Here is a 27,508-nt window from a genome sequence, read left to right as displayed (position 1 = left end):
TCGGCGTGGCATTGACAAAAATATTGTAGAATAGAATAAAGTATATACATATGAGATAAGTAAAGCAGTATGTAAACATTATTAAAGTGACTAGTGTTCCATTATTAAAGTGGCCAGTGATTCCATGTCTATGAAAATAGGGTAGCAGTCTCTAAATTGCAGGCAACAGTAACCAGGTGGTAGCCAGCTAGTGATGGCTACTTAACAGTCTGGTGGTCTTAAGATCAAAGCTGTTTTTCAGTCTCTCGGTCCCAGTTTTGATGCACCTGTACTGACCCGCCTTCTGGATGATAGCAGGGTGAACAGGCAGTAGGCTTGGGTGGTTGATGTCCTTGATGATCTTTTTGGCCTTCCTGTGACATCGGGTGGTGTAGGTGTCCTGGAGGGCAGGCAGTGTGCCCCCAGTGATGCGTTGGGCAGACCGCACCACCGTCTGGAGAGCCCTGCGATTGCGGGTGGTTCAGTTGCCGTACCAGGCGGTGATACAGCCTGACAGTTTGCTCTCAATTGTGCATCTGCAAAGGTTTCTGAGGGTATTAGGGGCCAAGCCACATTTATTCAGCCTGTTGAGGTTGAAGAGGTGCTGTTGCGCCTTCTTCACCAAACTGTCTGTGAGGGAGGACCATTTCAAATTGTCAGTGATGTGTACGTCGAGGAACTTGAAGCTTTCCACCTTTTCCACTGCTGTCCCATCGACGTGGATAGGGGCGTGTTTCCTCTGCTGTTTCCTGAAGTCCACAATCAGCTCCTTCGTTTTGTTGACGTTGAGGGAGAGGTTATTTTCCTGGCACCACGCTGCCAGGGCCCTGATCTCCTCCTTTTCGTCATTGTTGGTAATCTGTTGTGTCGTCTGCAAACTTGATGATTGAGTTGGAGGCGTGTGTGGCCACGCAGTCATGAGTGAACAGGGAGTACAGGAGGGGTCTGAGCACGCACCCTTGTGGGGCCCACCTGGAGGCGACCCGTCAGGAAGTCCAGCACCCAGTTGCACAGGGCGGGGTTCAGACCCAGGGCCCTGAGCTTAATGATGAGCTTGGAGGGTACTATGGTGTTGAGCTATAGTCAATGAACAGCATTCTGACGTAGGCATTCCTCTTGTCCAGATGGGATAGGGAAGTGGCAGTGTGCAGTGCGATGGCGATTGCATCGTCTGTGGGTCTATTGGGCCGGTAAATAAATTAAAGTGGGTCTAGGGTGTCAGGTAAGGTAGAGGTCATATGATCCTTAACTCATCTCTCAAAGCACTTCATGTGAGTGCTACGCAGTGATAGTCATTTAGTTCAGTTACCTTTGCTTTCTTGGGTACAGGAACAATAATGGACATCTTGAAGCAAGTGGGGACAGCAGACTGGGATAGGGAGAGATTGAATATGTCAGTAAACACTCCAGCCAGCTGGTCTGTGCATGCTCTGAGGACGTGTCTAGGGATGCCGTCTGGGCCGGCAGCCTTGCAAGGGTTAACACGCTTAAATGTCCTACTCACGTCGGCCACGGAGGAGGAGAGCCCACAGTCCTTGGTAGCGGGCTGTGTCGGTGGCGCTGTGTTATCCTCAAAGCGGGTAAAGAAGGTGTTTAGCCTGTCCGGAAACAGGACGTTGGTGTCCGCGACGTGGCTGGTTTTCCCTTTGTAGTCCGTGATTGTCTGTAGACCTTGCCATATACGTCTCGTGTCTGAGCTGTTGAATTACGACTCCACTTTGTCTCTATACTGGCGTTTTGCCTGTTTATTTGCCTTACGGAGGGAATAACTACACTGTTCGTATTCGGCCATATTCCCAGTCACCTTGCCATGGTTAAATGGGATGGTTCACGCTTTTAGTTTTGCGCGAATGCTGCCACCTATCCACGGTTTCTGGTTCGGGCAGGTTTTAATAGTCACAGTTGTTACAACATTTCCTATACACTTCCTGATAAACTCAGTCACCGTATCAGTGTATTTGTCTATGTTGTTCTCGAGGCTACATATCCCAGTCCACATGATCAAAACAATCTTGAAGCGTGGATTCCGATTGGTCAGACCAGCGTTGAATAGTCCTTAGCACGGGTACTTCCTGTTTGAGTTTCTGCCTATAGGAAGGGAGGAGCAAAATGGAGTTGTGATCAGATTTGCCGAAGGCAGGGCGGGGGAGGGCCTTGTAGGCATCTCGGAAGTTGGAGTATCAGTGGTCGAGTGTTTTAGCAGCGCGAGTACTACAGTCAATGTGTTGATAGAACTTCGGTAACGTTTTTCTCAAATTTGCTTTGTTAAAATCCCGAGCTACAATAAATGCGGCCTCAGGATATGTGGTTTCCAGTTTGCATAAAGTCCAGTGAAGTACTTTGAGGGCCGTCGTGGTATTGGCTTGAGGGGGAATATACATGGCTGTGACTATAACCGAAGAGAATTCTCTTGGGAGGTAATACAGTCGGCATTTGATTGTGAGGTATTCTAGGTTGGGTGAACTAAAGGACTTGAGTTCCTGTATGTTATCACAATCACACCATGAGTAGTTAATCATGAAACATACACTTCAAATGTCCACTCACACATCACTCCAGACCCTAGAACTGAGCACTTTTTTGTTTTACACTTATTTAACTATTCAAGTCAGTTAAGAACAAATTCTTATTTACAATGACAGTCTAGGAACAGTGGGTTAACTGTCTTGTTCAGGGGCAGAATGACAGATTTTTACTTTGTCAGCTCAGGGATTCGATCTAGCAACCTTTCAGTTACTGGCCCAACACTTTAACCACTAGGCTACCGGCCACCCAGAATGAGTAAACCCCTTTGCTTGATACTGTTATCCATAATAAAAGTCGACATGAGAATCCAGTTTACTTTTAATAACCACCTCTGAGCGAATTTATCTAAAGAGCTCTAGTGTGCCTAAAGTCGTTTTCCATTGCTTTGTTGCCGTTATATCATTTCTAGCGTGTCTCAATAATGACCAATCTACACTGAACAAAAATATAAACGCAACATGTAAAGTATTGGTCCTATGTTTCATGAGCTGAAATAAAAAAAATCCCAGAAATGTTCCATTTGCAAAAAAAAAACGTATTTCTCTCAAATGTTGTGCACAAATTTGTTAATTTCCCTGTTAGTGTGCATTACTAACTTTGCCAAGATAATCCATCCACCTGACAGGTGTGGAATATCAAGAAGCTGATTAAACAGCATGACCATTACACAGGTGCACCTTGTGCTGGGGGACAATAAAAGGCCACTTTAAAATGTGCAGTTTTCTCACACAACACAATGCCACAGATGTCTCATGTTTTGAGGGAGCGTGCAATTATCATGCTGACTGCAGGAATGTCCACCAGAGCTGTTGCCAGAGAACTGAATGTTCATTTCTCTACCATAAGCTGCCTCCAACATCGTTTTAGAGAATTTGGCAGTACATCCAACCGGCCTCACAACAGCAGACCATGTGTAACCACGCCATTCCAGGACCTCCACATCTGTCTTCTTCACCTGTGGGATCGTCTGAGAGGGGTGGAGGGGGGTGCTGAGGAGTATTTCTGTCTGAAATAAAGCCCTTTTGTGGGGAAAACGCATTCTGATTGGCTAGGCCTGCCTGCCCAGTCGGTGGGCCTGGCTGCCAAGTGGGTGGGCCTGGCTGCCAAGTGGGTGGGCCTATGCCCTTCCATTGGTGCACCTGTGCCAAGTCATGTGAAATCCATAGATTATGGCCTAATGAATTTATTTCAATTGACTGATTTCCTTATATGAACTGTAACTCAGTAAAATCTTTGAAATTATTGCATGTTGCGTTCAGTATAAATAGGCTACCTACAACTGGTAAAAAGTTGCTGCTCTGTCTCCGTGCAGCACTCTCTCAACCAGTGCTCTCAACGCACGCACACCCCTCTGTCCCTCCTCGTCTCCACCATTCATTCATTAATTAATTCACTCACACACTCAGTCTCACACACTCAGTAACAGCCTGCTCAGCAGCAGGTCACAGTGAAATATATATATTTTTTTATGAAATGCCATCACGTTTGCTTACAGTTCTATATGTACTGTTTAAGACATTTTTCTTTTTGATCAACGATGAGGTTCTGCTCGCTTAAAGTCACACTTGCAAGCTCTCAAGTTTAATTTGCGCTCTTGACTGGCCTGTGCACTCGCGGGACCGCTTCTCCGCTCAACTATTTTCTTCACTCTCGACTCACAATGCAGAGGGCTCCGTATAGCTCCTCATTGACATGATTGGTTGACTGTAGATAGGGGCGGGAGGTCCAGCATAAAACACAAACTCACTTCCTTGGCAACTTCCTTCACAACTGCTGTATGAAAACCCTGACGACTGCGGAGGCTGCATGGGGCAGTGCAGAGACTTTTACCCACTAATGCCAGATAGCCCAAAATAATGAATGAAAAACCTTAATGTAGCCTAAATTGCTCAATAATTATACATTCATTGATTTTTAAATGTATTGTTTTCTCTTTCAACCTGCCCGCCACTCACGCTGTAAATCCTTATGCTTTACTAGCACAAAAATATTGAGTAGACTGAACTTAAATATTTCCAAATGTTTCACACACTCAAACACTTTAAGTACTAATGTCTGTTTATCATATATGCATAGTCACTTTAACTATACATTCATGTACATACTACCTCAATTGGGCCGACCAACCAGTGCTCCCGCACATTGGCTAAACGGGCTATCTGCATTGTGTCCCACCCACCACCCGCCAACCCCTCTTTTACGCTACTGCTACTCTCTGTTTATCATATATGCATAGTCACTTTAACCATATCTACATGTACATACTACCTCAATCAGCCTGACTAACCGATGTCTGTATGTAGCCTCGCAACTTCTATAGCCTCTCTACTGTATATAGCCTGTCTTTTTACTGTTGTTTTATTTATTTTCCTATCTATTATTCACCTAATACCTTTTTTTGCACTATTGGTTAGAGCCTGTAAGTAAGCATTTCACTGTAAGGTCTACACCTGTTGTATTCAGCGCACGTGACAAATAAACTTTTATTTGTTTTGACACAAAATTTGATGAGAAGTCATGTGAACTTTACATTTTTAAGTTGACCTAAACAAGTACACACTTTTAAGTATTTATAACATATTCTTTTTAAGTGACAGTAGCTTAGTTGTATAAGTGAATATAACAAAACACAGCTTGCACATTGAATATTTATTTGCTTGTAGATGCAACTTAAACGCAATTGCAACAAAACAAAACCTGATTTTTATAAGTTAGCATAACATTTGTTTTACTTTAAGTACCTTGAACTCAAATGATTTCACTTTCTCACACAAAGAAATTCTTTCGAACAACAGTTATTTAAGTAATTTTGCACACAAACGTATTTAGTGCAATTTACATAAAAAAGATACTTTTATTTTGTTACATGTGATATTTAGTTGGCATTTGTAACATAATTTTGTGTTCAAATCAGGTAAACATATTGTGTGTTTACAATTTACCTTTTAATTGTCAACCTTGAATTATATACATTTGTTTAGCTGACTTTGCAATAAAAGTATTATCACCTTGCTAAATGTAAGTACTTATGTAGCACTCAAATATAATAAGCTACTTTGTTGATTTATAAGTCCATGTCAGGTGAACATAAAAATTGCAATGGGTGTGTACAAAAACATTTCCAGTATTACATTACTTTCAATAAAAAAGTATGTGGAAATTAGAGCAACTTTTTTGTGTTGACTTCAATGTAAAATATTGTGTTTTCAACTTAAAACCAATTTATCTAATATGACTTGCAGGTTTTCGTCCAGCTGACTTTGCAGTAAAAATAGCCCAATTTAAGTGATATTTTTTTACTTCGATATTCACCGAATTTTGTTTACATATAATTTCATGGCGAAATTCCCAGCCTAGATATTTCATGCCATGCAGCGGCTAGAGGATCATTAGCTAACGTTACTCATATTCACAAATGTAAATTTACAAACAAAAAACACGTTTTCTTTCCTTACAAAAAGAAATGTAACTATATTTTAAGACAATTAAATACTCTACTAACAAAAAAGCTGTTAGAATTATAAGTGTATGTATGTGTAACGGCCGTCGTATTGAGTAGACCAAGGCGCAGCGGGTTGAGTGCTCATCTTTGACTTTATTTGAAGAGAACACAAAACAAGAAAAAACGCACGCCAGCCAAACAGTCTTGCAGGCTACACACAGCAGTGCAAAAACAACTTCCCACAAAAGACAGGTGGAAAAAAGGGCTACCTAAGTATGGCTCCCAATCAGCAACAACGATGTACAGCTGTCCCTGATTGAGAGCCATACCTGGCCAACACAAAGAAATACACAACATAGAAAAAACATAGAAATACAAAACATAGAACAATACCCAAAAACCCCGACAACACAAAACAAACACACCCCTGCCACGCCCTGACCAAACTACAATAACAAATAACCCCTTATACTGATCAGGACGTGACAGTATGTCCCTTAAGGTCCTTGTGTAATGTGATATTGTACCCCCTAGCCCAATTGTCCATTGTATATTATTCATATATACTTGTTCCCACAAATACTTCCTGTATTGATTTGTTGTTAATAAAAAAATAATAATTAAATAACTAACATTACTTGCTTCCTGCTAAGAATTTTCAGGGTTCACCTGCAGCTTCGCGATTACCTCCATTGTACTTGCTCATTTATGATTATGTTGCCACAGCTAGCAAACGACAACACACGGGACCGGAGACGTTTTTGTTCTAATGGTACGGAGAAAGCTAATTTGCTGTACTGCATGTTTGCATGTTTATATAAGCGAATGTGATATGCAAGGTTCAGGCTAACTAGATACAGCTAACCTGCTGCCCCACAGTAAAGGTAGCTTTGCTGTACTGCATGTTTGCATGTTTATATAAGCGAATGTGATATGCAAGGTTCAGGCTAACTAGATACAGCTAACCTGCTGCGCCAGGGGGCAGTATTTTCACGGCCGGATGAAAAACGTACCCAATTTAAACAGGTTACTACTCTGGCCCAGAAAATAGAATATGCATATTATTAGTAGATTTGGATAGAAAACACTCTGAAGTTTCTAAAACTGTTTGAATGGTGTCTGTGAGTATAACATAACTCATATGGCAGGCAGAAAACCTGAGAAAAATTGAATCAGGAAGTGTGAGAAATTAGAAATTTAGTTTTTGTTTTGAATCCCTTGAAAAACTACAGTGACATAGGATTTACGTTGCACCTCCTAACTCTTCCATTGGCTGTCAACAATCTTTAGGAACTGGTTTCAACCGTCATCTGTTACCGGGCAGAAAATTATGGCTCAGTCAATCACTGGCCTGAGGAGAGGTGTCTTACGATGCGCATGCACGTGACTTTGTTGTTTTTTTATTTTTCTTCTGGGATGAATACCTATTGCCCGGGTTGTAAAAGTATCGCAATTTTACGTAAAAAAAATACCCTAAAGGATTGATTGTAAACATCGTTTGACGTGTTTCTACAAACGGTAATGGAACTTTGAACATTTCGTCTATGGATTTGCGTCCACGCCACATGGCATTGTAAAGTGTTCTGGATGGGTCAACAAAACGGATGTATTTGGACATAAATGATGGACTTTGCAGAACAAATGAACATTTCTTGTGGAAGTGGGTGCCCATCCGAGTGCATTCTGCCGAAGATCAGCAAAGGTAAGTAAATATTTCGAAAATATTTTTAGAGATTTGTCGAAGTCGTGGTTGTAGGCTAACTGTATAGCTTAGCATTGAAGGCTAAGTTCTGTACTCAGAATATTGAACAATGTGCTTTTTCCGTAAAGTTATTTTGAAATCTGACAAAGTGGTTGCATAAAGGAGTAGATTATTTCTAATTCTTTAAATAATTGTTATACATTTTTTCAACGTTTATGAGTGCCTATTCACCGGAAGTTATGGGGAGAAAACATTTTCTGAACGTAACGCACCAATGTAAAAATTGGGTTTTTGGATATAAATATAAACTTGATCGAACAAAAAAATGCATGTATTGTCTAACATGATGTCCTAGGAGTGTCATCTGATGAAGATTGTCAAAGGTTAGTGCTTAATTTTAGCTGTATATCTGGTTTTGTGATGGCTATCCGTGCTTGGAAAATTGCTTTTTTTTTTTTTGCTAAGGTGCTATGCTAAAATAATCTAATGTTTTGCTTTCACCGTAAAGCCTTTTTGAAATTGGACAATGTGATTGGATTAACGAGTAGAGTATCTTTAAAATGCCGTATAATACTTGAATATTAATTTTGAGATTATTTTGTTTTGAATTTCGCGCCGTGCTATCTCACTGGTTGTTGTCCAACCAATCCCGCTAATGGGATTTGATCTCGAAGGGGTCCTCTAGAGGTTAAAGAAAAGTGTTTTGTGTGACCTATACTTGATGTATGCCGTTCTGTTGGATGGAATTGAAGGTTAAGTTTGTGCCCACCTCCAATGTGGTGGCACCATACTTTTTGTTGCGTGTGGCCACCGACATCACTCAAAACAGCTTCACATTCACATATAATGGATATGTTTAATTCGAGCAGATGCATATTAATTCCATTACTACTTATTAAATGACAGGCTTGACATCACTCATCTTAACGTAATTGTTATTATGTTCTCTCTGGTTTTGCAGAAATTGATATGGCATCATCTCCCTGGTGGAATTGAAAGGATGATACTACAGAATGTCCAGCCACTATTGACCAATGTATCATTTTACTGAGGCAGCAATTTGACATTCCTTACACCATTGACATTCAATTTCAAAACTCAGTCTGATTCACAGTTTTTCAACCTGACCTGCATTGATGATCTGCCAAACATGGGCACAATTAAGCTTTTAATATTGGAGGATGCCATGACTAGCTTTGGGGTGTCATTGAGTAATCCACAGTTAACTTGACAGCATCCAGGACAACTGAGTGACAACTTTGCGGTGCCAACCTTTTCACATGATCTTGAATTGTTACTGAGAGAGGGAAATCAAGGGTATGACCAATTTGGAAGACAACTGGTGTTAACCAGAAACCAAAGACAACTGATTTTGGATGGCGTGGCAAAAGCTATGTATGAGAGGAATGAGTATCCAAGTAAGTGTGACTTTAAAGATGCTGCAAAAGCCTTAGTCCACCGACATAAATGCCTTGCTGACAGTGGGTCACCAAAAGGGTGGGAGGGATGGAAGAATGGCTTAAGTTTAAAGTAGGCAAATACAGAACGAAACTAGGCAGAGAAAGGTGTCCTGAGGTTGGTAAAAAACATGCCCAAAAAAGGAAAGATCCAGAACCACCACTAAAACACGTTTACTGTGGCCCAGTCAACCTGTTCCCTCAATCAAAAGCTGAAGCAGATCAGGAAAAGCTAAGGACCGATATTGCTCTTGAGATGAAGAAGACACACAAAGCAGTCCAGAAATACAGACAGTGGAGAATATATGGCCTGCACTATTTCTAGAGTCACAGGTATTGCTTTGGCCTGATGGCAGTGTTTACATTCTGTTACAATGTCTAAAATCTAGGGAATGGAGGGTAAGTGTGTTGGGGGATATTGAGTTATTGTCATTCAGTAAGAGCCTGGTAATGTATAATCGCATTAAGTACAGAAGACTTCTGTATCTTTAAAACAAATATTTAATCTACAGATATGTGCTGAGTTTCATCGCTTAACTAATCAGAACCGGAAGCGATTGTTCTTTGCTGCACTAGACCATTACACTGAACGCTTGCTGGCTTTATCCCGGGAGGTGCAGGGACAGATGGGGAGCTTTGGACTTAAGCTTTCTGCCATTCTGAAGATGTATGATGAAATGGTTTGTTATATTCTAATTTACATATTTGGTCAGTTTCCTTGGTTCTGTGCGGGCACTCCCCCTATTTATAAATAATTTATTTTTAAACATTTACCACCTGCAGTGTACATAAAATTGGTTTGGGGTGAAATGGTAGTCAAAGGGGTGTTGTCTCGATTAGTGATTGAGCCTATGGATAGCCATATTGGTTTAAAGTCCCAGTGCCTATATACTTTTCCCATTTGTCCTCTGCAAGTTGATTTATTAATATTCTGTCTGTGTCCTTTTAGCAATCAAGGGATGTGAATGTCAGGCGAACGGCTGCCCTTCATTGTCTTCCAGCACTACTTCGTGAAAGCGACTCAGAGGTGTTCAGCCACACCAAGTCTCCATCATCCATGAAGATAGAGTGGTGATGCACAGTTTCCAATCCTGGCCAGATGCTCTTCTTGCTCTTTTTGGCCTGGTTTATGCTCTACATCTGGATTACCCAAAACCCATGTCCAGCTCATTTCTATTCATTCAGCAAGTGTTCCTTAACGTTGATTGCGAAAAGCTCAAATCAAGTTTTGGCCTTGAAAAATAAACTGTAACCTAATTATAACCTGTTTTCAGGTCAAATGTGCCTGTGGTAAGACAACAGATTTTTTTTCTTTTTTTCTTCAACATTAGAAAAGAGAACTTGGTGATTGTTGGAACGAAAAAAAGGTTTGTGTATGTTTTTTTTTGTTATTTCCTTTCATGTGGGTTCTCTTGAAATGTAACCAGAGGAACAAAAATTGACTGACAACTGTGAATCTCATGTGTTTGAAATGTTGTTGTGGTACTCTCCAATAATAAATAATATTAATTTGTACAGTCCAACATGAATTGTTGTGGTATTCTCCAATAACAAATAATATGAATTTGTACAGTTCAACATGACATTTACACCTGAACCTAAATTATCTACATGGAAGCACGCTGGGAGGGATTGGCTTGTGTGTTGTCTTAGCAAGGAGGTAGGCCTAGTAAACTATGACTGTGTCAGGGCTTTCAGAAGGATCGGACCAATATGCAGCGTGATCGTAGTTCCACATCTTTTATTCAATCGTGAAACTAATGCAATATACAATAAACTTGAAATACAAAACAAGAAAGCCGTGATGCAGAGCAGGCATACACTACTCACACAATTAATCACCCACAAAACACAAGTGGGACAAACATCAACTTAAATATGGCCTCCAATTAGAGACAATGACAACCGGCTGCCTCTAATTGGAGGTCATGCCAAACAAAAACCAACCTAGAAATACAAAACTAGAAACTACACACAGAAATACAAAAAACGGACAAACACCCCCTGTCACGGCCTGACCTACTCTACCATAGAAAATAACAACTTACTATGGTCAGGACGTGACAGGCTGCTCCTTTTAATATTGACTTGCCTTGCCCAGAAATCACAACACGTCTTCTGGATTGGTTGATCTGTATTTCACACTCTTCTGGTTGTCATACTGTAGAAACGTGAGTCAAGAAATCCTGGTGTCCTCATTGGTCCAGTCTGCGTACTTGCTATCATCTCTGATGATGAAGATGCAGACTCCCTTCAGCCACACCAAGTCTCCATCATCCACGAAGATAGAGTGGTGATGCACAGTGCTTTTGTAAAAAATACATTTAATGTGTAGTTTTGAAGGAGTTAAATTAGTTTTACACAATAATACTTCAGCTATTATGTTTGTTCTAGGTTATATTGCCTAACCAACGAATATTCACAATCATTATTTGAATTATCAGACGTCAATACTCTTAATTAACTTTTTGTCATTTACAAAGCAAAGCATGATGAACCGCTAAATGGGTTGGCTTTGAACTTTGCTCCCTGGTTTGCTTTGAGAGAACATGCCATCATGATAACCTCTACAAAAAGTACTAATACTGAGCACATTCATATAGCAGTCTATACACTAATATACTCAGTCATTTTTTTACATTTTAGTCATTTAGTAGACACTCTTACGCAGAGCAACTTACAGTAGTGAATGCATAGATTTCTTTCTTTTTTTTCTCTTTTTTTTCATATTGGTCCCCGTGGGAATCAAACCCACAACCCTGGCGTTGCAAACACCATGCTCTACCAACTGAGCCACACGGGACCAGTCATCTGTCTGTGTTATAATATTGTGGTGTTGAGGGAGCTCACCGTCTCCGGGTACTACTTCAGGCAGTGTTAACAGCAGAGCTCCAACGAGAATTGATTTTGGCATGTTGTGTGGCATCTGCCTGTTCGTTGCACAGCATAAAATTGGTTTCCACAGCAGGGTTAATTGGTGCATCTGAATATCACTGTTCGTAGGCCCAACTTCTAAGACACACCAAACACATCATTTTGAAACTAGGGAAATGGAACAGTTAGGAAAGAGGTGGCTAGTGAGGTCTAAGTCAGTCTCTCTTCCTGCCTATCGTTCGTTCTCCTCTTATGCCTTGTCATCTTACTTGCCTCCTATTGTCTCCTCCCACAACACACATCAGCCACATGTGCATACAGACAGATAAGAAATGAAAGGGTGTCGAAAATGGTTGGTGAGATCTTCTCATGCGCTCTACTCTTTTGTCAATTTTTTATGCCTTACACAATTTGTCCTCCCTATAGTCTGCCATCAGACAGAGTAAATTGTGCTGATGTACTGTCCTCTGCAATGACTTGCGTGCTGATCCTAGTCTGGCCCTGTATAACATTGTACTCTGTCAGTGCATGTGGTGTATAGCTGGTAGACATGCTTACTCTCTGGCATGATGTAGGCAGAATTATGTAGGCACCTTAAAGCCTAACGGTGAGAATAATACAGATTGCTAAATGTAGTAATGCCCCAATTGTTTAGGGCCAAACCTATTGGAACGGTGACAGGGTGAGGATGGAGGCCAACTCAAAATGTTGTCAGGAGGCCTATATTCCCCAAATGATGGCGCAATTACATTACACTTTCAATGTGTCCAGGACATGGTCCTTAAGCTCCTGGTGTCCAATTCAATTTAGATTTTAAAGCTGTTTTGCATCTGATCAAGGAAGTGGTCTAGTGTTGATTAAATGTAGCTTGCACCTGGGCCTAAAAGTGATAAACCTGGTCTTAATTGGTCATTGGTAATTATTAGATTAGTTGTGCGTAAAGTGTCACTGTGGATGTCTGTCTGTCTAACAGGAAAATGTGGCGTATGAAGCCCTGAATTAAGAGTAATGTTTATATTCAAGTTATATAACCTCTAAAGAGCTAGCTGCATGTCATAAAAAAACTGGTTAATTTGACATTTTGGGCGGGCATCTGGAAGGATGTATTCTTTTAAACTGAAGCCCGCTCATCGGCCAAAGGCAACATCTCCTCTGTGATCATACTGCACTTTCTCCAAGTGCGTGTGCAGTAGTATACCTCACACACAGGCGGCTTACTTCCCGCCAAGGTTTGTACGATTAAGTATATATAATTTCAATCTACATTGCATTAAGGAGCCAATTGTGAGCACGGAAATCTAATGTAGTCTCATTATTTAAGTTAGGGAGGAAATTTCCGGAGCCTGACGATGTAGCGTAGGTAACGTTAACATTAGATGAAGTCGGTTACCTTTTCAGCAGTTCATGTTAGCCAATTAATTTAAGAAGTGCTGCTGGTTTTCATGATCTAGCCTAGTTAAATACAAAATTACCCAAATGGTAAATCTTTTTTTTTTTTAAGAAAGTAATGCGTAATATATTACATGATTGTTATAATGTTAGTTGCTGAACATTGTGAAAACTCTGTGGCTAGCTTTAGCAAGCATGACTGACGGGTAACGTTAGCTAGCTAGCCAACTCTGACTGATCAATGCACGTGTAACAGACTGACTACACAAAATAAATTTAGAAATCAATGTTATTCAATTATTGCACCCACACTGCTGGAGCTCGCCAAGGAGCGTCTGCGTTGCCAAGGGCTAAAATATAAGTAATTTCTATTTCTGACGCAGATCGCGCTGCAAGTCCTGCCTCTCCCATCTCCTCATTGGTTTATAGAAGCAGGTACCCATGTGCCATCTCCTCATTGGTTATACCCACTTAGGTGATTGAAAGATGAACGAAGTCAGTGGCAGTAATGCACCTAATTTTTGAAAGTTGCCAATCACAATATAAAGTCAAGAGAAGAAAAAGCCTGGAAGGAGGAGAGATGACTAGAAACGATTCGGTTGACTGTTTTATGTGTGGATTAATTGGCGGCGTAGAGGACCTTGTGCATTTCAGGTAAAATAACAACTCAATGTTTATATCCCAGGACAAATTAGCTAGCAACAGTAAGCTAGCTAAAAAGGACAAATTAGCTAGCAAATGCAAGCTAGCTAGCTAAATTGCCATAAATGTTTAATGCGTTTTGACCTGTCCCCAAATTAATATAATTGGTTCAGAGTTTGTTTTGATATTTTAACCTGTGTGTTGTGATCGCGTTTGGTGTGGGGGGACAAAAATACATTTATGGGTTCCGTGTAACGTTAACGCCGATAATTTGATGTTAAAAATCCATCTGCTGTGACATGTGCGTATTTATTTGATGTTTTACTGGTTGTCAGCCCGTGTCAACAATTAGCTAGCCTAGCTAACGTTAGTTTGTCGAACAGAGATGCCTCTAGTTTGTCAAATGCATTACTTGTCCACAGAGCTATGGGGACAATGTAAATGGTGTTTTGGCTAATGTGTCAAATGCATTGCCTTTGAGAGTTAATGTTAAGCCTGCTCCGGGATTCATTTTATTCCATGTTGGACCAACACACAGAACACTTGCTAGCCCTATCCAGAGAATCAGGGAGAGACGGGAAGAAATGGACAGAAGATAGCTGCCATTCTGAATTTGTACAGCCAGGTATAGAAATTAAATCAGTAAGCAAAATGTAAAGCAAATTAATTGATTTAAATGTTACATTTTAAGATCAGTGATACCCTTAGACAAATATATAGTTCATGTTTGTAATGTTTCTCTGTAGCAACCACGTGATGTGAACACAGATCGAACTGTTGTCCTCAGATGCCTTCCAGCAATACTCCAAGAGGATGACTCTGGAGTGTTCATAACTTGCACTGTGGGTTGTTTGTGTGCGAGGTTGTTCAAATATTCTTTGACCCAAAATGAATGAGGGGAGAAACTACTTGTGTGTCTTCATAAGAGTTTATTGTGACATGATAATTACATTTTCATGTTCTTTCTCATGAGGGAACATCCCAAGACCCAGCAGCCATCAGGAGACCAGCAGCCATCATCTCAGTCATTGATGACGATGGAGATGTAGCTGCTGTGCCAGTCCATCCAGGAAGAGTCTACGTGGTCCTTGAGGAGAACGTGGTTATGAAGGATTTCCGGTGCTGGCCTGATGCATTTGTATGGTTGTACGGGCTAATGTACTCACTCCAACCTGGATACCCGATTTGCACGAAGAACACGTTTGGGTTTATACAAAAAGTGTTGTTAAACTTGGATGGAGACAGAATGAAGCCAAAGGTCCTTGCTTTGAAAAACCAACTGTAAAATACCAATACCAAAAAACATTTATGGTGCTAAACAATTGTAAATAGCTACGTTATCCTATAAGGAAAAGAGATTTAGGGATAAAAATTGAAAAAACAACTGAAGACTAAATGTTTTGTAGGCAAATGGCAAGTAAAATGTCTGCCTGCATTTGATTTGATCTGTGCCTGTAGTCAAACTGATCACAAAAATGAGAAAGTCATGCAATGCTATTGGCCTTTAATCTTAACATGTACAGAGATACAAGAGTAACTTGACTTCCGTTGGTGTAGAGTTTAATTGAAAGTGTTACTGTTTGGGAAATCTGAACATTGACATTGTGAAGTTACCTTACAAATCCTTGTATATAGGAAGCTTTAGAGGCATTGGCCACAAATCTCACATTGCTGACGTCATCATATGAAAAATGGCCGAGGTCCCAGAAGATGAAAATGGAAAGGGAATCTTCATGGAGTTGTAAGGAGTGGTCGTTTGCATACCTGTGTAGTGTTGTTGACCGGTACATATAAGAACGTTGGGGAAACAACGTTCACACACTGTCTACTTGCATTTAGAACGTTTATTGTCAGTTTAATAATGATTCGGCGTAACACCTTAGTCAGGAATGAAGGTTTAGGACCGAAACATTGCGTGCTTAAGTACATTTTATAATCTGTAAGTATTACTTTGTTTGGTAAACATAATGCAGTGAAAATCGTCGTGGAGGAAGAAATGTAAATTGTCAACATTAATCTTCATTTTAAACAGTTGAATGTAGTCAAGTTGTTAGACTGAAATGGATGTCGGCACATCACTACCTCGTTATTTACATTTTAAAACCTTCAGCGCAGCTTTTAGTTGCGTGGAAGCTACCACATCAGTTGAAAGTGTTAATTAGAGAAGGAAGGGTCATTATACTGTGTTTATGTTTTAATAGTTAAGTTGTTGATGGGGAATGTTGCAGTGTTACACAATATTGAATCGATTGAAAGTTGGAGGTTTGTTATCTGAGTCTTTTAAATGTTCTGTTCAAATGAGTCATGCTGTACAGAAATGGAATTCATCTATTGATGGATGCTAAAATAGATGAATCATGTTTGGTGCATTCATGTAATTAGAGATGTGTGTTTCTGAAGACGCAGTGTTAAAACACTGTTTTATGTTTAACTTACTCAAAAGTTGTTTGCAAACTTGAACATGTTGATTCGGTATTTGTTGAATGCACTCCAAAGAATAGAATAACTAAAGTAATTAATTACAGTGATACAACATGAATGATTTAAGTTATTAATCAAGTGATATTAACATATACAATAGTAATATTACTTGGAATTGTAAGTAAGTTGTGCCAAAGTTACACAGTTTGGATACTTAAACAATTTAATTCACTGTGACATGATAGAATCAAGTTAAGTGACAAGTTGTTATGGCTTTAATGTTTTGAGTACAAACATAACTTTACAACTAAAGTTATTGTAGGGAGTAAAAGTAAGTTAATGGACAGACATATTTTAAGTATTCTGTACTCAAAAAAATATACTTCAACATGTTGCCCAGACTCCAAATATTTACTAGATCTAGGTCAAACTACTATGTTTAGGTAACTCTAAAATTACCATTAGTGGACAGAAATTATTTAAGTGTGTGTTACACTACAAATCTACTTCATTAGCAAACTATGTTGAGTACAATGTACTTAAAATATTTCTCTACTTACTAAAACGTTTTGTGTTTAATCAACTTTAAATTGTGGCCCATTTGGGATGATGTGATACTTTTAGTTTGAGTAAAGCCAGCTCTAACGTTGTAAGTAACTGTACTCTAGAATACTAGTGCAGCGGGGTTCCACAAGACTGTAGAGTAATGATAACTAATATGGGTTTACAGTGCAGCCGCCCTTCATTCACACAATAGTCCATGACCCTAAACCATCCGTTCCCCATCGGTCAATGCCCATCTCTATATTACCTAAATATTGATGTTAAGAATTTTGTGGTGGAACTGTCCCTGCCCCCCTATTAAAAAAAAAATGGTATAAATACAAATACAATGGTTTGTTTCGATGTCTTTATTTTCACTCAGGCAGGGATGTCAGAACAGAATCACTTGTCTGGAGGGCATTTAGAAGTACCGACTGCCCATGGCTGCGACAACCACTTTCATGAACTTCTGCCAGGTTGCTTGGATTTCAGGAGTGAAAGAGGCTCCGAACTTGGCGGCAATGACAATTGTGAGGACGTCAGCCAACACCTGTGGACAAAAGACAAAGGAGGAAGATGTTAAATAAGACTGACGGTTTTGTTTAACCTTTGGAATTAGACATGTTGTTCTGAATGTTATATGTGTAGCCTAAAACATATTGCGCAAGACAAAAGGCCTACCCTGAAATTTTCAGGGTCGACGAAGAGTTTGTTGGCGTGGGTCTCGCTCAGTGACTTGTATGTGGCCAAGATGTTGCCCATGTTCTTCACAGCTTTATCCAGAGCTCCGCACACGACCTTGCCGTGAGCAGCAACTTTGGGGTTGCCCATGATTGCTGCGGGAGTGGACACATCTCCGAAAGAGCCGAAATAACGCTGAGTCCAGGGGTAGACGATCAGGACTCTGTTATTGCAAGAACACCGAAATATGTGGATTATTTTCAAATGTATTTCAATTATATGCCTAGTTAATACTCTAACATGCTCCATTCAAACTTAACAATATCAACTCAATATTAACAGTAATAAGATAACAGGACAAGTATAATAGTGTTATAATTACTCATGAACATCTCCACTATAAACTATTTTAGATAATATATTTGAATGAGGCTGAAGCCATGACCTACCTTGCCAGAGCCAGTGGTCCGACCTCATTGATATCTACTTTGCCCCAGACAGCACTGATGGTGCTCTTCTCAGCGTCTGTCCAGTCAGCCATGTTGTCAGTGTTTGTTTTCAGGTTTTGCAACAAGATAAACAAATTAATGTATTGTGTAGGGAGACACTTTGTCTGCAACTTATATTTATGAGTGCACTCCGCCCACTGGAGGCGGCGCATGTGATTGGCTCTGGAAAAGATCAGTATTGGCCAGGTGTTTCATGAGCGCTTCACCTCTTGTACTTGATGTTATTGAGAATTCAGTTTCAAAATCCAATAATTGATCTGTTAAAAACAACCGTAAATGCTAATTTATTAGTTGTTACAGAATCAAGTCTGTAGGTTAGATGCTAAAATCTGAAATCATATGTAATTAGGCCTATACAGTTTTATCTAGATTACCAACGTTTAAAAATTCGTATGATCAATAGCTGAACAGTTTTGTTGATCCAACTGATGCAAAATTATGGCAAAACTATTCAAAATGTCTTCATTGCAGTGTATAAGGCTATTTAAATAAACGTTTTTAAAGGGACGCAATTACTTTATTTAATTTTTTTATGAATTTTGATAAGTTTGATAATTCAAGCTAATTCCGGCCTACAATTTGGCAGTTTCTTATCTACGACAATATGATGGCTTCCTTTTTTATCGGGGGATTCAGACCGTTCCGCCCATTTTAAGTGATTAATTTCAAGACATTAAAAATGATAAGCAGGAATGTCCTGTATTATTTGCAGATAGGTGGGTACCCATATCTTCGCATGACTTCTGACTTTTTTTTCGATCATCATTCGAAGTCCAATCAACCTTTTAATTGGGGATCATATCCAACTTTAATTGAACAAATGTCAAATATGTCACCTTGAATAAACATTTTCCAATTGAATGCAGGTCTTTGAAGGTGGATTTGATTTGTACAATTTAATTTACTAAAGTGCATCGTAATTTTAAATAGCTAATGAACTAGCAATGAAATATTTAGCTATTTTGGCAAAAGCAGCTTTAGAATTAGTCTATTGGAAATATATGATTGATTATACAGAAACATTTCGTTTTATGCAACGAAATAAATAAATTATTATTATGTATTATTATTGTTATATTTATCAATCAAACAAATTGTAAAATTGTTGACAGCTCTGGTCCAATTTATTTCCATACATTGTTTCACAGTACAGTCAGAAGACGAAAACATAGGCAAAAATGTTTCGGAAAAACGTTAATGATGTATATTATTACAAACATAGACCTCTGACATCTTATGGGAGGGCCTAATATACAAATTCTAACGTAACATTTGATAAAAGCCAAGATAACGTTTCTTCCTCTTGGATTTTGACCAAGATGGTTGCAGTGTAGGGGGGGTGTACCATAGTAGCTGGGCGTGTCTGCCGCTCTACTGTAATATAAAGGGACCTAGATGTATAGGCACTCATCTTGTTAGGTTCAATTCTTGTAGATTTAATACAGGTCAATCAAAAAGGAGCAAAATGAGTCTGACAGCAAAGGACAAATCTGTGGTCAAGGCCTTCTGGGGCAAGATTAGTGGAAAGGCAGATGTCGTCGGCGCTGAGGCTTTGGGAAGGTAAGTCTTCTTAATGAAAGAATGATGATAATGGTTGTGTTTAACCTGCTGACAGCGGCCTATGTGCCGACCCCAAATAAGCATTTTAACATACAATATGTCAACTACTTTCATTACATTGTAGACAGACGATGGGAGGAGTAAGGTACGCATAATGCTTAAAAGTTAAGGCGTCTAAATACGCCTAAAATGGTATACAAACTCATTTGCAGGATGCTGACCGCCTACCCCCAGACTAAGACCTACTTCTCCCACTGGGCTGACCTGAGCCCCGGCTCTGCCCCAGTCAAGAAACATGGAAGCACCATCATGGGTGCAATTGGTAATGCTGTCGGACTGATCGACGACCTCGTCGGAGGACTGAGTGCTCTCAGCGATTTGCACGCCTTCAAGCTCCGCGTTGACCCTGGAAACTTCAAGGTTGGCGCCCAGATAACTTATATTTATCACTCTCGACTTCAACTCTAAGTCTGTTGCTATGGCTTAATTCGTCAATATTAACTTTTAAAATATACTTTTCAGATTCTGTCCCACAACATCCTTGTGACCCTGGCTATTCACTTCCCTGCGGATTTCACTCCCGAAGTGCACATTGCTGTGGATAAATTCCTTGCAGCCTTGTCCGCTGCCCTGGCTGACAAATACAGATAAATTGTAGTTCAGTTCCTGCGCTGTTGTTATCACAATAAAATAAACGGGCAATGAATTAAGTTATGTTCTGTGTTTGTGTCCTTATTCCACCACATTTCACCATCAACGTCATATTTGAATGTTAGCAATACAACAGACTAAATACAGTAGATTCACACATAAAAAAAAATTGAATGACAAAGGAATGAAGACATTATAAAAAAAAAATGGTGCTTTAGGCCCGCCATGCGCTAGCTCAGTATGTTGTTTCCCATCATTTTGCCTAGCCTATCTCATACGTGTAACATTTATTTTGATGAATGTGGAGTAGTTGCTGAATAGGATACTACTAGAGACAGCATAGGCACAATGAAAACCTCGAGATGGATAATATTTATTTCACATGAATTTAAAATATTAAATTAGGATTGTTTTGAGTATTTTGTCACTTGTATTGGGGTAAAATCAAGTGTAACTTGTAACAAGATACTTCAGAGAATGGTATTTAGTATTTTCAATGCAGTGAATTTGGTCCAAAATTGGGAAGTGGACAATACATTGAAAGCGAACACGTTACTTACGCTCATTCTGAAAGTCCTGTGCACCCTAAAAGATTACGTGTTGTTTGGTTGGCAAAACTGCTGGGCTGCCGGCGTTTGGTTACTTAGTTAGGTTGTTTTCTTTAAAAAGAGCAGTGTTGGGTTGTTGATGCTGGGTTATTGGTGCTGGGTTATTGAGATGTATAAAATGGGTGGTTCGAGCCCTGAATGCTGATTGGCTAACAGCCGTGGTATATCAGACCCTATACCACGTCTATGAAAAAGATATGTATTTTTACTGCTCTAATTACGTTGGTAACCAGTTTATAATAGCAATAAGGCACCTCGGGGTTTGTGGTATATGGCCAATACACCACGGCTTAAGGCTGTATCCAGGCACTCCGCAATGCATAAGAACAGCCCTTAGCCGTTGTACAGTTGAAGTCGGAAGTTTACATACACTTAGGTTGGAGTCATTAAAACTCGTTTTTCAACCACTCTACAAATTTCTTGTTAACAAACTATCGTTTTTGCAAGTCGCTTAGGACATCTACTTCGTGCATGTCATGTGTCACAAGTCATTTTTCCAACAATTGTTTACAGACAGATTGTTTCACTTGTAATTTACTGTATCACAATTCCAGTGGGTCAGAAGTTTACATACACTAAGTTGACTGTGCCTTTAAACAGCTTGGAAAATTCCAGAAAATGATGGCATGGCTTTAGAAGCTTCTGATAGGCTAATTGACATCATTTGAGTCAACTGGAGGTGTACCTGTGGATGTATTTTAAGGCCTATCTTCAAACTCAGTGCCTCTTTGCTTGACATCATGGGAAAATCAAAAGAAATCAGCCAAGACCTCAGAAAAAAATCATCCTTGGGAGCAATTTCCAAATGCCTGAAGGTACCACGTTCATCTGTACAAACAATAGTACGCAAGTGTAAACACCATGGGAACACGCAGCCATCATGCCGCTCAGGAAGGAGACGTGTTCTGTCTCCTAGAGATTAACATACTTTGAGGCGAAAAGTGTAAATCAATCCCAGAACAACAGCAAAGGACCTTGTGAAAATGCTGGAGGAAACAGGTACAAAAGTATCTATATCCACATTAAAACAAGTCCTATATCGATATAACCTGAAATGCTGCTCAGCAAGGAAGAAGCCACTGCTCCAAAACCGCCATAAAAAAGCCAGACTACGGTTTGCAACTGCACATGGGGACAAAGATCTTACTTTTTGGAGAAATGTCCTCTGGTCTGATGAAATCAAAATAGAACTGTTTGGCCATAATGACCATTGTTATGTTTGGAGGAAAAAGGAGGATGCTTGCAAGCCGAAGAACACCATCCCAACCGTGACGCACGGGGTGGCAGCATCATGTTTTGGGGGTGCTTTGCTGCAGGAGGGACTGGTGCACTTCACAAAATAGATGACATCATGAGAAAGGAAAATTATGGGGATATATTGAAGCAACATCTCAAGACATCAGTTAAAGCTTGGTCGCAAATGGGTATTCCAAATGGACAATGACCCCAAGCATACTTCCAAAAGTTGTGGCAAAATGGCTTAAGGACAACAAAGTCAAGGTATTGGAGTGGCCATCACAAAGCCCTGACCTCAATTACATAAAAAACTTGTGGGCAGAACTGAAAAAGCATGTGGGAGCAAGGAGGCCTAGCAACCTGACTCAGTTACACCAGCTCTGTCAGGAGGAATGGTCCAAAATTCACCCAACTTATTGTCGGAAGCTTGTGGAAGGCTACCTGAAATGTTTGACCCAATTTAAACAATTTAAAGGCAATGCTACCAAATACTAATTGAGTGTATGTAAACTTCTGACCCACTGGGATGGTGATGAAAGAAATAAAAGCTGAAATAAATCATTCTCTCTACTATTATTCTGACATTTCACATTCTTAAAATAAAGTGGTGATCCTAACTGACCTAAGACAGGGCATTTTTACTAAGACTAAACGTCACGAATTGTGAAAACTGAGTTGAAATGTATTTGGCTAAGGTGTATGTGAACTTCCGACTTCAACTGTATATTGGCCATATACCACACCCCCTCGGGCCTTATTGGTTAAATTACCCAGTGGGTCAGATCAGCAGCTAGCCCAGTGGTTAAGAGTGTTGTTAACCCGAAAGGTCGTCATGCTTGAGTACTTAACTCTAATTAGGCAGACTCTCTAGATAAGAGCGTCTGCTAAATGTAAAATATGTGATCGTCTGTCCACGTTTTAGGAAATCATTTATTTTTCAAACTTGAAAATGTGTAGGCTAGGTATCGCTTATTTGAATCCACTGAAGGCCTAACTAGAACCCATTTGCCATCAATACAATTGCAGGAGAGTGTTTTTCATTAAAAAACAATACTTCAAAAAGATAAATGCTTTTACATGTATTTTATTATTTTCAATATGTGTAGCTATGGCACAGCTTCCAGCCTAACAGACTGGAGTTGGAGTGTCGTCTCTCTTCCATATTGATGCTGTCGAGTGATGCTCTAGTGGTACTGTCTGCCAAGAGCGGACACAACGACAGCCAGGAACTTCTGGAAGGCTTCCTGAATATCAGCACTGAAAACGGCGGGACCGAGCTTGGCGGCCACGCACACGGTGATGCAGTCGGCGAGGAGCTGTGGAGAGGGGACGTAAAGGAACCAGATGGATAATATAATATTAGAATAAGCTTTACATCGGCTCATAACGCTATTTAATTCATAAGACTATTTATTTTTGTATTTTCTTTGTTTGCTAAAGTGAAATACTCACCCTGAAGTTATCGGGATCCACGTGCAGTTTCTCGGAGTGCATCACGCTCAGTGCTGAATAGGCGTTCTTGATGTCATCCAGGTTCTGCACAGCTCTGTCCAGTCCGTGCATCACGGTCTTTCCGTGCTTGGCCACGGCGGGGTTACCCATGATGGCAGCGGGTGTGGACAGGTTGCCGAAGGTGCTAAAGTGCCTCTGAGTCCATGGAGACACGATCAGAAGTCTAAAAAGAAATAAAACAGGCTGCCATTACAATTATACTTAACAATCAACATGGTCTGTATCGCACCAAAGGTGAAAACCGCGAATTCCTACAACGCAATTAGTGCTAAATATTCTAGGTAGCCTATTATCAAGTTATTATTTAATGATGTCTACATAAATATTATAAGAATGTACCTGGCCAGGGCCTGGGGTCCGATCTCATCCACGCTGATCTTTCCCCACAGGCCTAAGATGGCACTGCGCTCAGCATCTGTCCAGTCGACCATGTTGACGTTTGTTTGTTGATTTCCGTTGGTACTTGCAAAATGTTACAAGGGATCCCTGAGCTTTTTGTCTCCCGGGACGTCCAATTTATTGATGTTCAGTATCTCCGCCCTGAACAGGACACAGAAAATGATTGGATGAATGTCTTGAGGGGGCAAGGTCCTCGAGTGTGGCACATATCGGCATTGCGCCAACTTCATCCCACCTTTAAAGATAATGCTTGGTCATTTAGGCGTTGCCAAATTCAAATGATTATGGATGGAATAAACAAGTCATGATGAGCCTTCATCGGCATTTTTGTCAAAATGTAGTTATTGACATAGCCTTGTTCTGTTCAATGTTCTCTACATACTACATATAGTACTTAATACCCCAATTCATATAGTTAAGTTCAAAATAATATCTGACTCAACCCAATGAAGGTGCAGAACTTTAATGCCAATTATCTCAGGATATAACCTTTTTTAGCACTAAATTCTCTTTTAATTTATCGTTGTAATATTCACAATGAATTGCAATATTATCTATATACAAAATTCTTATTATTGATGTAAGTGTTTATTTAGGGTCTCATTTAAAAAAAAGAAAAGCCTAGATTGGGAGTAAACTATTGAAGAAAGAGCATGACTCAAAATGTGTTTTATCTTCATATTCAGACGGCCCCACCCATTTGATAGTTCCATATTTCTTTTTGAATGATTGATCGAAATGTCAGTTGGTGACAAGTCGTTTTCTAGGCCTTCATCAGGGGAATAAGTTCTAACTGGACACTATTCAATGTGGATATTAGCCTATTTCATTCAATGAAACTACAGCTTTTTGTTTAACTCCACTGAAATACAATGCATGTAGCCTATATATTGTTACAATGTTTAGTGATAGGCCTAGGCAACACTTTGCAACCAAAACAAAACCTTTCCGATTATCAGGTCTATAATTTGTCTCAGTATTTATGTGTTAACTGTCAATATTGACTACATAGGCCAAATTGGATATAAGCCAACACGTCTTGATTTGGTTGCTAGTTGCCAATCCAATCAGTTGCAAATATTTGTCAGTGTTGTGGAAGCTACTCTGAAAATAAAATTTACCAAGTTAGCAGTTACTTCACACTGGAAGAAATTAAGCTACATTAAAGCTACCCCTAAGAAAAATATAAAGTTACTATGGCAAAGAAGTTCACTATCCAAACTACTTCGTAAAAAATGATCATATGTAAATCTGAAATGTCATAGAGTAAAAAATGAAAGTCAGAGAACTTTGAGGAAAAATGTTGACAGTGTGTATTTTAGCCTATTAACACAAAAACGATGTTTCAAGTCAGAATTAGGCAGGTCTAACGCACCAAAAAAGTAAATGATTGCATACTTCATATTTTATTTTATTTAGCAAAAAAATGTGTGTGTAGTTCCAGTAGTTAGCTGCTACATGGGGGAAAAGGTAGTTAACTACCGAAAACCCTAACTAGATTTCAATGTAGTTCAACTCCCACCAAGCTCCTGCAAAATGTAGTTTCCTTACTAGTTGAACTATATGCAGTCCACTACTCCCCAACACTGCCTTGTGTACAGAATCACATAGCCTAAACTCACCAATGAGTATAGGCAATATTAGACCGTACGTCTGAACCTTAACTGTAAAGAAAACATTGAGGTATTAAGTGTTTCAAAAATGTGTTATTCAATCTATATAAAACAAATACATACAATGTTATGACAGCATTTTTACAAACGAAATCGATTATGTGCAATTGTCATATTTTAGGCATTACACGAATTGGCTCAGGTCCATAACATATAAAAAAAACATGAATCATGTCTTGGAAAAATGCCCAATCAGAGGAGGAGCCGAGATTACATCGGGGTGTGCCGTCTCTCATGCCTCAATAAAAACAGCCTCTGAGAAGGTCTACGCTCACAAGCTTATTTTCTCAGCAACTTCATTTAAGTGGATAAACGGACAAGACAGCTATGAGTCTCTCAGCCAAGGACAAAGCCAACGTGAAGGCCATCTGGGGCAAGATCCTCCCTAAATCCGATGAGATTGGAGAACAGGCTCTTTCCAGGTAATTACATAACGATGTATGATCAATTCTAGACTTTAACATGTATTCAAATTATTAACACATAACTCCTCAATCATTTATATGGAAGCTATGAATGCGTATAGCTATCTCAACAAAAATATGGACGGGATCCCCGACCGTGTGAATGATTATTTCAAATGAATTTTGGCTCACCTGATTTCTAATGTCCACGGCAGGATGCTCGTCGTCTACCCCCAGACCAAGGCCTACTTCTCCCACTGGGCTTCCGTGGCCCCCGGTTCCGCTCCAGTGAAGAAGCACGGCATCACCATCATGAATCAGATCGATGAATGTGTTGGCAACTTGGACGACCTTTTTGGTTTCTTGACCAAGCTCAGTGAACTGCACGCCACCAAGCTGAGGGTGGACCCCACCAACTTCAAGGTAAGAGAAAAAGACACTAAAAAAACACACACAAAAATCTGACTTTTTACCTGTGTGAAGTGGAAATAATCTATTTCCATTATCCTTTGCAGATCCTGGCTCACAACCTGATTGTGGTCGTTGCCGCCTACTTCCCTGCCGAATTCACCCCCGAGATCCACCTGTCCGTGGACAAGTTCCTGCAGCAACTGGCTCTGGCCCTGGCGGAGAAGTACCGCTAACCCGGAGTTCAGCTGTCAAGCTCTCACAGTCTTACATCAGAATTAGACGTTCATCCATGTTTCTCAAACGTAATGTCCTTCCGATATTGACACACTGACAATAAACCTAAATGAAACTCATTCTGAGGTGTTTGTTTTTCATTTTCGTTGTCTCACATTCAGTGGGGCCATACCCCCTCAGATTTGTCCTCTTAAAAAACGAAATAATGATGATAATAATAACAATAATTTCTCTGTAATACTACCAGCCATTTTGCAATGGTATGAAGTTGGCTGTAGCTAGCTCAGATGGGTTCCCAATCTCCCAAACTCATAACTATCTACCAATAAGCCATTTCAGGCTATCAATCAAGTTAGAGAAGCAAGTTTGTCAAAATTCTCCAATTTAGGGACCACCCCACAGCCATCCTCACTTTCTTTGTGTCCCCTCAGATTTTTGCGGTTCATGAAGCCCCTGCTCACATTGTCTTGTGATTTACAGTGCATTACAGTGCATTCGGAAAGAATTCAGACCTTTTCCACATTTTGTTACGTTACAGATTTATTTGAACATTTATTAAATCGTTTTCCTGTCATGTCCTGACCAGTAAAAGGGGTTATTTGTCATTGTAGTTTGGTCAGGGCGTGGGAGGGGGTGTTTGTTTTGGTGTTTTTGG

The 27,508-nt window shown here is 39.9% G+C and overlaps 4 protein-coding genes and 1 long non-coding RNA gene across 5 annotated transcripts; 2 read left to right on the top strand and 3 right to left on the bottom strand.

Annotated features, from left to right (window-relative positions):
* Positions 1-10,827: 10,827 nt before the first annotated feature.
* LOC145879756 (uncharacterized) lies at positions 10,828-12,203 on the bottom strand. Its single transcript, XR_014392511.1, has 2 exons — positions 11,788-12,203; positions 10,828-11,412 (listed from the first exon to the last, which is right to left on the bottom strand). It is a non-coding gene; the product is annotated as an uncharacterized LOC145879756 (long non-coding RNA).
* A 5,125-nt stretch (positions 12,204-17,328) lies between these two features.
* Positions 17,329-18,295, bottom strand: LOC106607371 (hemoglobin subunit beta-1). Its single transcript, XM_014204289.3, has 3 exons — positions 18,106-18,295; positions 17,657-17,879; positions 17,329-17,525 (listed from the first exon to the last, which is right to left on the bottom strand). The coding sequence occupies exons 1-3, from the start codon at positions 18,195-18,197 to the stop codon at positions 17,397-17,399; spliced, it is 444 nt and encodes a 147-aa protein (XP_014059764.3). The 5' UTR covers positions 18,198-18,295; the 3' UTR covers positions 17,329-17,396.
* A 1,192-nt stretch (positions 18,296-19,487) lies between these two features.
* Positions 19,488-20,439, top strand: LOC106607373 (hemoglobin subunit alpha). Its single transcript, XM_014204292.3, has 3 exons — positions 19,488-19,725; positions 19,938-20,145; positions 20,248-20,439. The coding sequence occupies exons 1-3, from the start codon at positions 19,631-19,633 to the stop codon at positions 20,374-20,376; spliced, it is 432 nt and encodes a 143-aa protein (XP_014059767.1). The 5' UTR covers positions 19,488-19,630; the 3' UTR covers positions 20,377-20,439.
* Positions 20,440-23,288: 2,849 nt separating this feature from the next.
* LOC106607372 (hemoglobin subunit beta) lies at positions 23,289-24,284 on the bottom strand. The gene is made up of 3 exons (XM_014204291.3): positions 24,072-24,284; positions 23,673-23,895; positions 23,289-23,536 (listed from the first exon to the last, which is right to left on the bottom strand). Exons 1-3 carry the CDS (start codon positions 24,161-24,163, stop codon positions 23,405-23,407), a joined length of 447 nt encoding a protein of 148 aa, XP_014059766.1. The 5' UTR covers positions 24,164-24,284; the 3' UTR covers positions 23,289-23,404.
* Positions 24,285-26,043: 1,759 nt separating this feature from the next.
* On the top strand, positions 26,044-26,972 carry LOC106607375 (hemoglobin subunit alpha-4). The gene is made up of 3 exons (XM_014204293.3): positions 26,044-26,226; positions 26,424-26,631; positions 26,724-26,972. The coding sequence occupies exons 1-3, from the start codon at positions 26,132-26,134 to the stop codon at positions 26,850-26,852; spliced, it is 432 nt and encodes a 143-aa protein (XP_014059768.1). The 5' UTR covers positions 26,044-26,131; the 3' UTR covers positions 26,853-26,972.
* The last annotated feature ends 536 nt before the right edge of the window (positions 26,973-27,508 follow it).

This window comes from Salmo salar, chromosome 06 (assembly GCF_965601325.2).
Source record: "Salmo salar chromosome 06, fSalSal1, whole genome shotgun sequence".
Lineage (NCBI taxonomy): Eukaryota > Metazoa > Chordata > Actinopteri > Salmoniformes > Salmonidae > Salmo > Salmo salar.
Note: the sequence above shows the minus strand (reverse complement) of the source record. Positions and strands in the feature narration are given on the sequence as shown.

What these genes read in the sequence shown, in the direction of transcription:
- LOC106607371 (XM_014204289.3), bottom strand. Translation starts at nt 18,197, where the DNA reads ATGGCTGACTGGACAGACGCTGAGAAGAGCACCATCAGTGCTGTCTGG. An exon ending in GGACCACTGGCTCTGGCAAG is followed by an intron (nt 17,880 to 18,105) that starts GTAGGTCATGGC and finishes TTGCAATAACAG; the next exon opens with AGTCCTGATCGTCTACCCCT. An exon ending in TCGACCCTGAAAATTTCAGG is followed by an intron (nt 17,526 to 17,656) that starts GTAGGCCTTTTG and finishes TTTTGTCCACAG; the next exon opens with GTGTTGGCTGACGTCCTCAC.
- LOC106607373 (XM_014204292.3), top strand. Translation starts at nt 19,631, where the DNA reads ATGAGTCTGACAGCAAAGGACAAATCTGTGGTCAAGGCCTTCTGGGGC. An exon ending in GGCGCTGAGGCTTTGGGAAG is followed by an intron (nt 19,726 to 19,937) that starts GTAAGTCTTCTT and finishes ACTCATTTGCAG; the next exon opens with GATGCTGACCGCCTACCCCC. An exon ending in TTGACCCTGGAAACTTCAAG is followed by an intron (nt 20,146 to 20,247) that starts GTTGGCGCCCAG and finishes TATACTTTTCAG; the next exon opens with ATTCTGTCCCACAACATCCT.
- LOC106607372 (XM_014204291.3), bottom strand. Translation starts at nt 24,163, where the DNA reads ATGGTCGACTGGACAGATGCTGAGCGCAGTGCCATCTTAGGCCTGTGG. An exon ending in GGACCCCAGGCCCTGGCCAG is followed by an intron (nt 23,896 to 24,071) that starts GTACATTCTTAT and finishes ATTTCTTTTTAG; the next exon opens with ACTTCTGATCGTGTCTCCAT. An exon ending in TGGATCCCGATAACTTCAGG is followed by an intron (nt 23,537 to 23,672) that starts GTGAGTATTTCA and finishes CCCTCTCCACAG; the next exon opens with CTCCTCGCCGACTGCATCAC.
- LOC106607375 (XM_014204293.3), top strand. Translation starts at nt 26,132, where the DNA reads ATGAGTCTCTCAGCCAAGGACAAAGCCAACGTGAAGGCCATCTGGGGC. An exon ending in GGAGAACAGGCTCTTTCCAG is followed by an intron (nt 26,227 to 26,423) that starts GTAATTACATAA and finishes TGTCCACGGCAG; the next exon opens with GATGCTCGTCGTCTACCCCC. An exon ending in TGGACCCCACCAACTTCAAG is followed by an intron (nt 26,632 to 26,723) that starts GTAAGAGAAAAA and finishes TATCCTTTGCAG; the next exon opens with ATCCTGGCTCACAACCTGAT.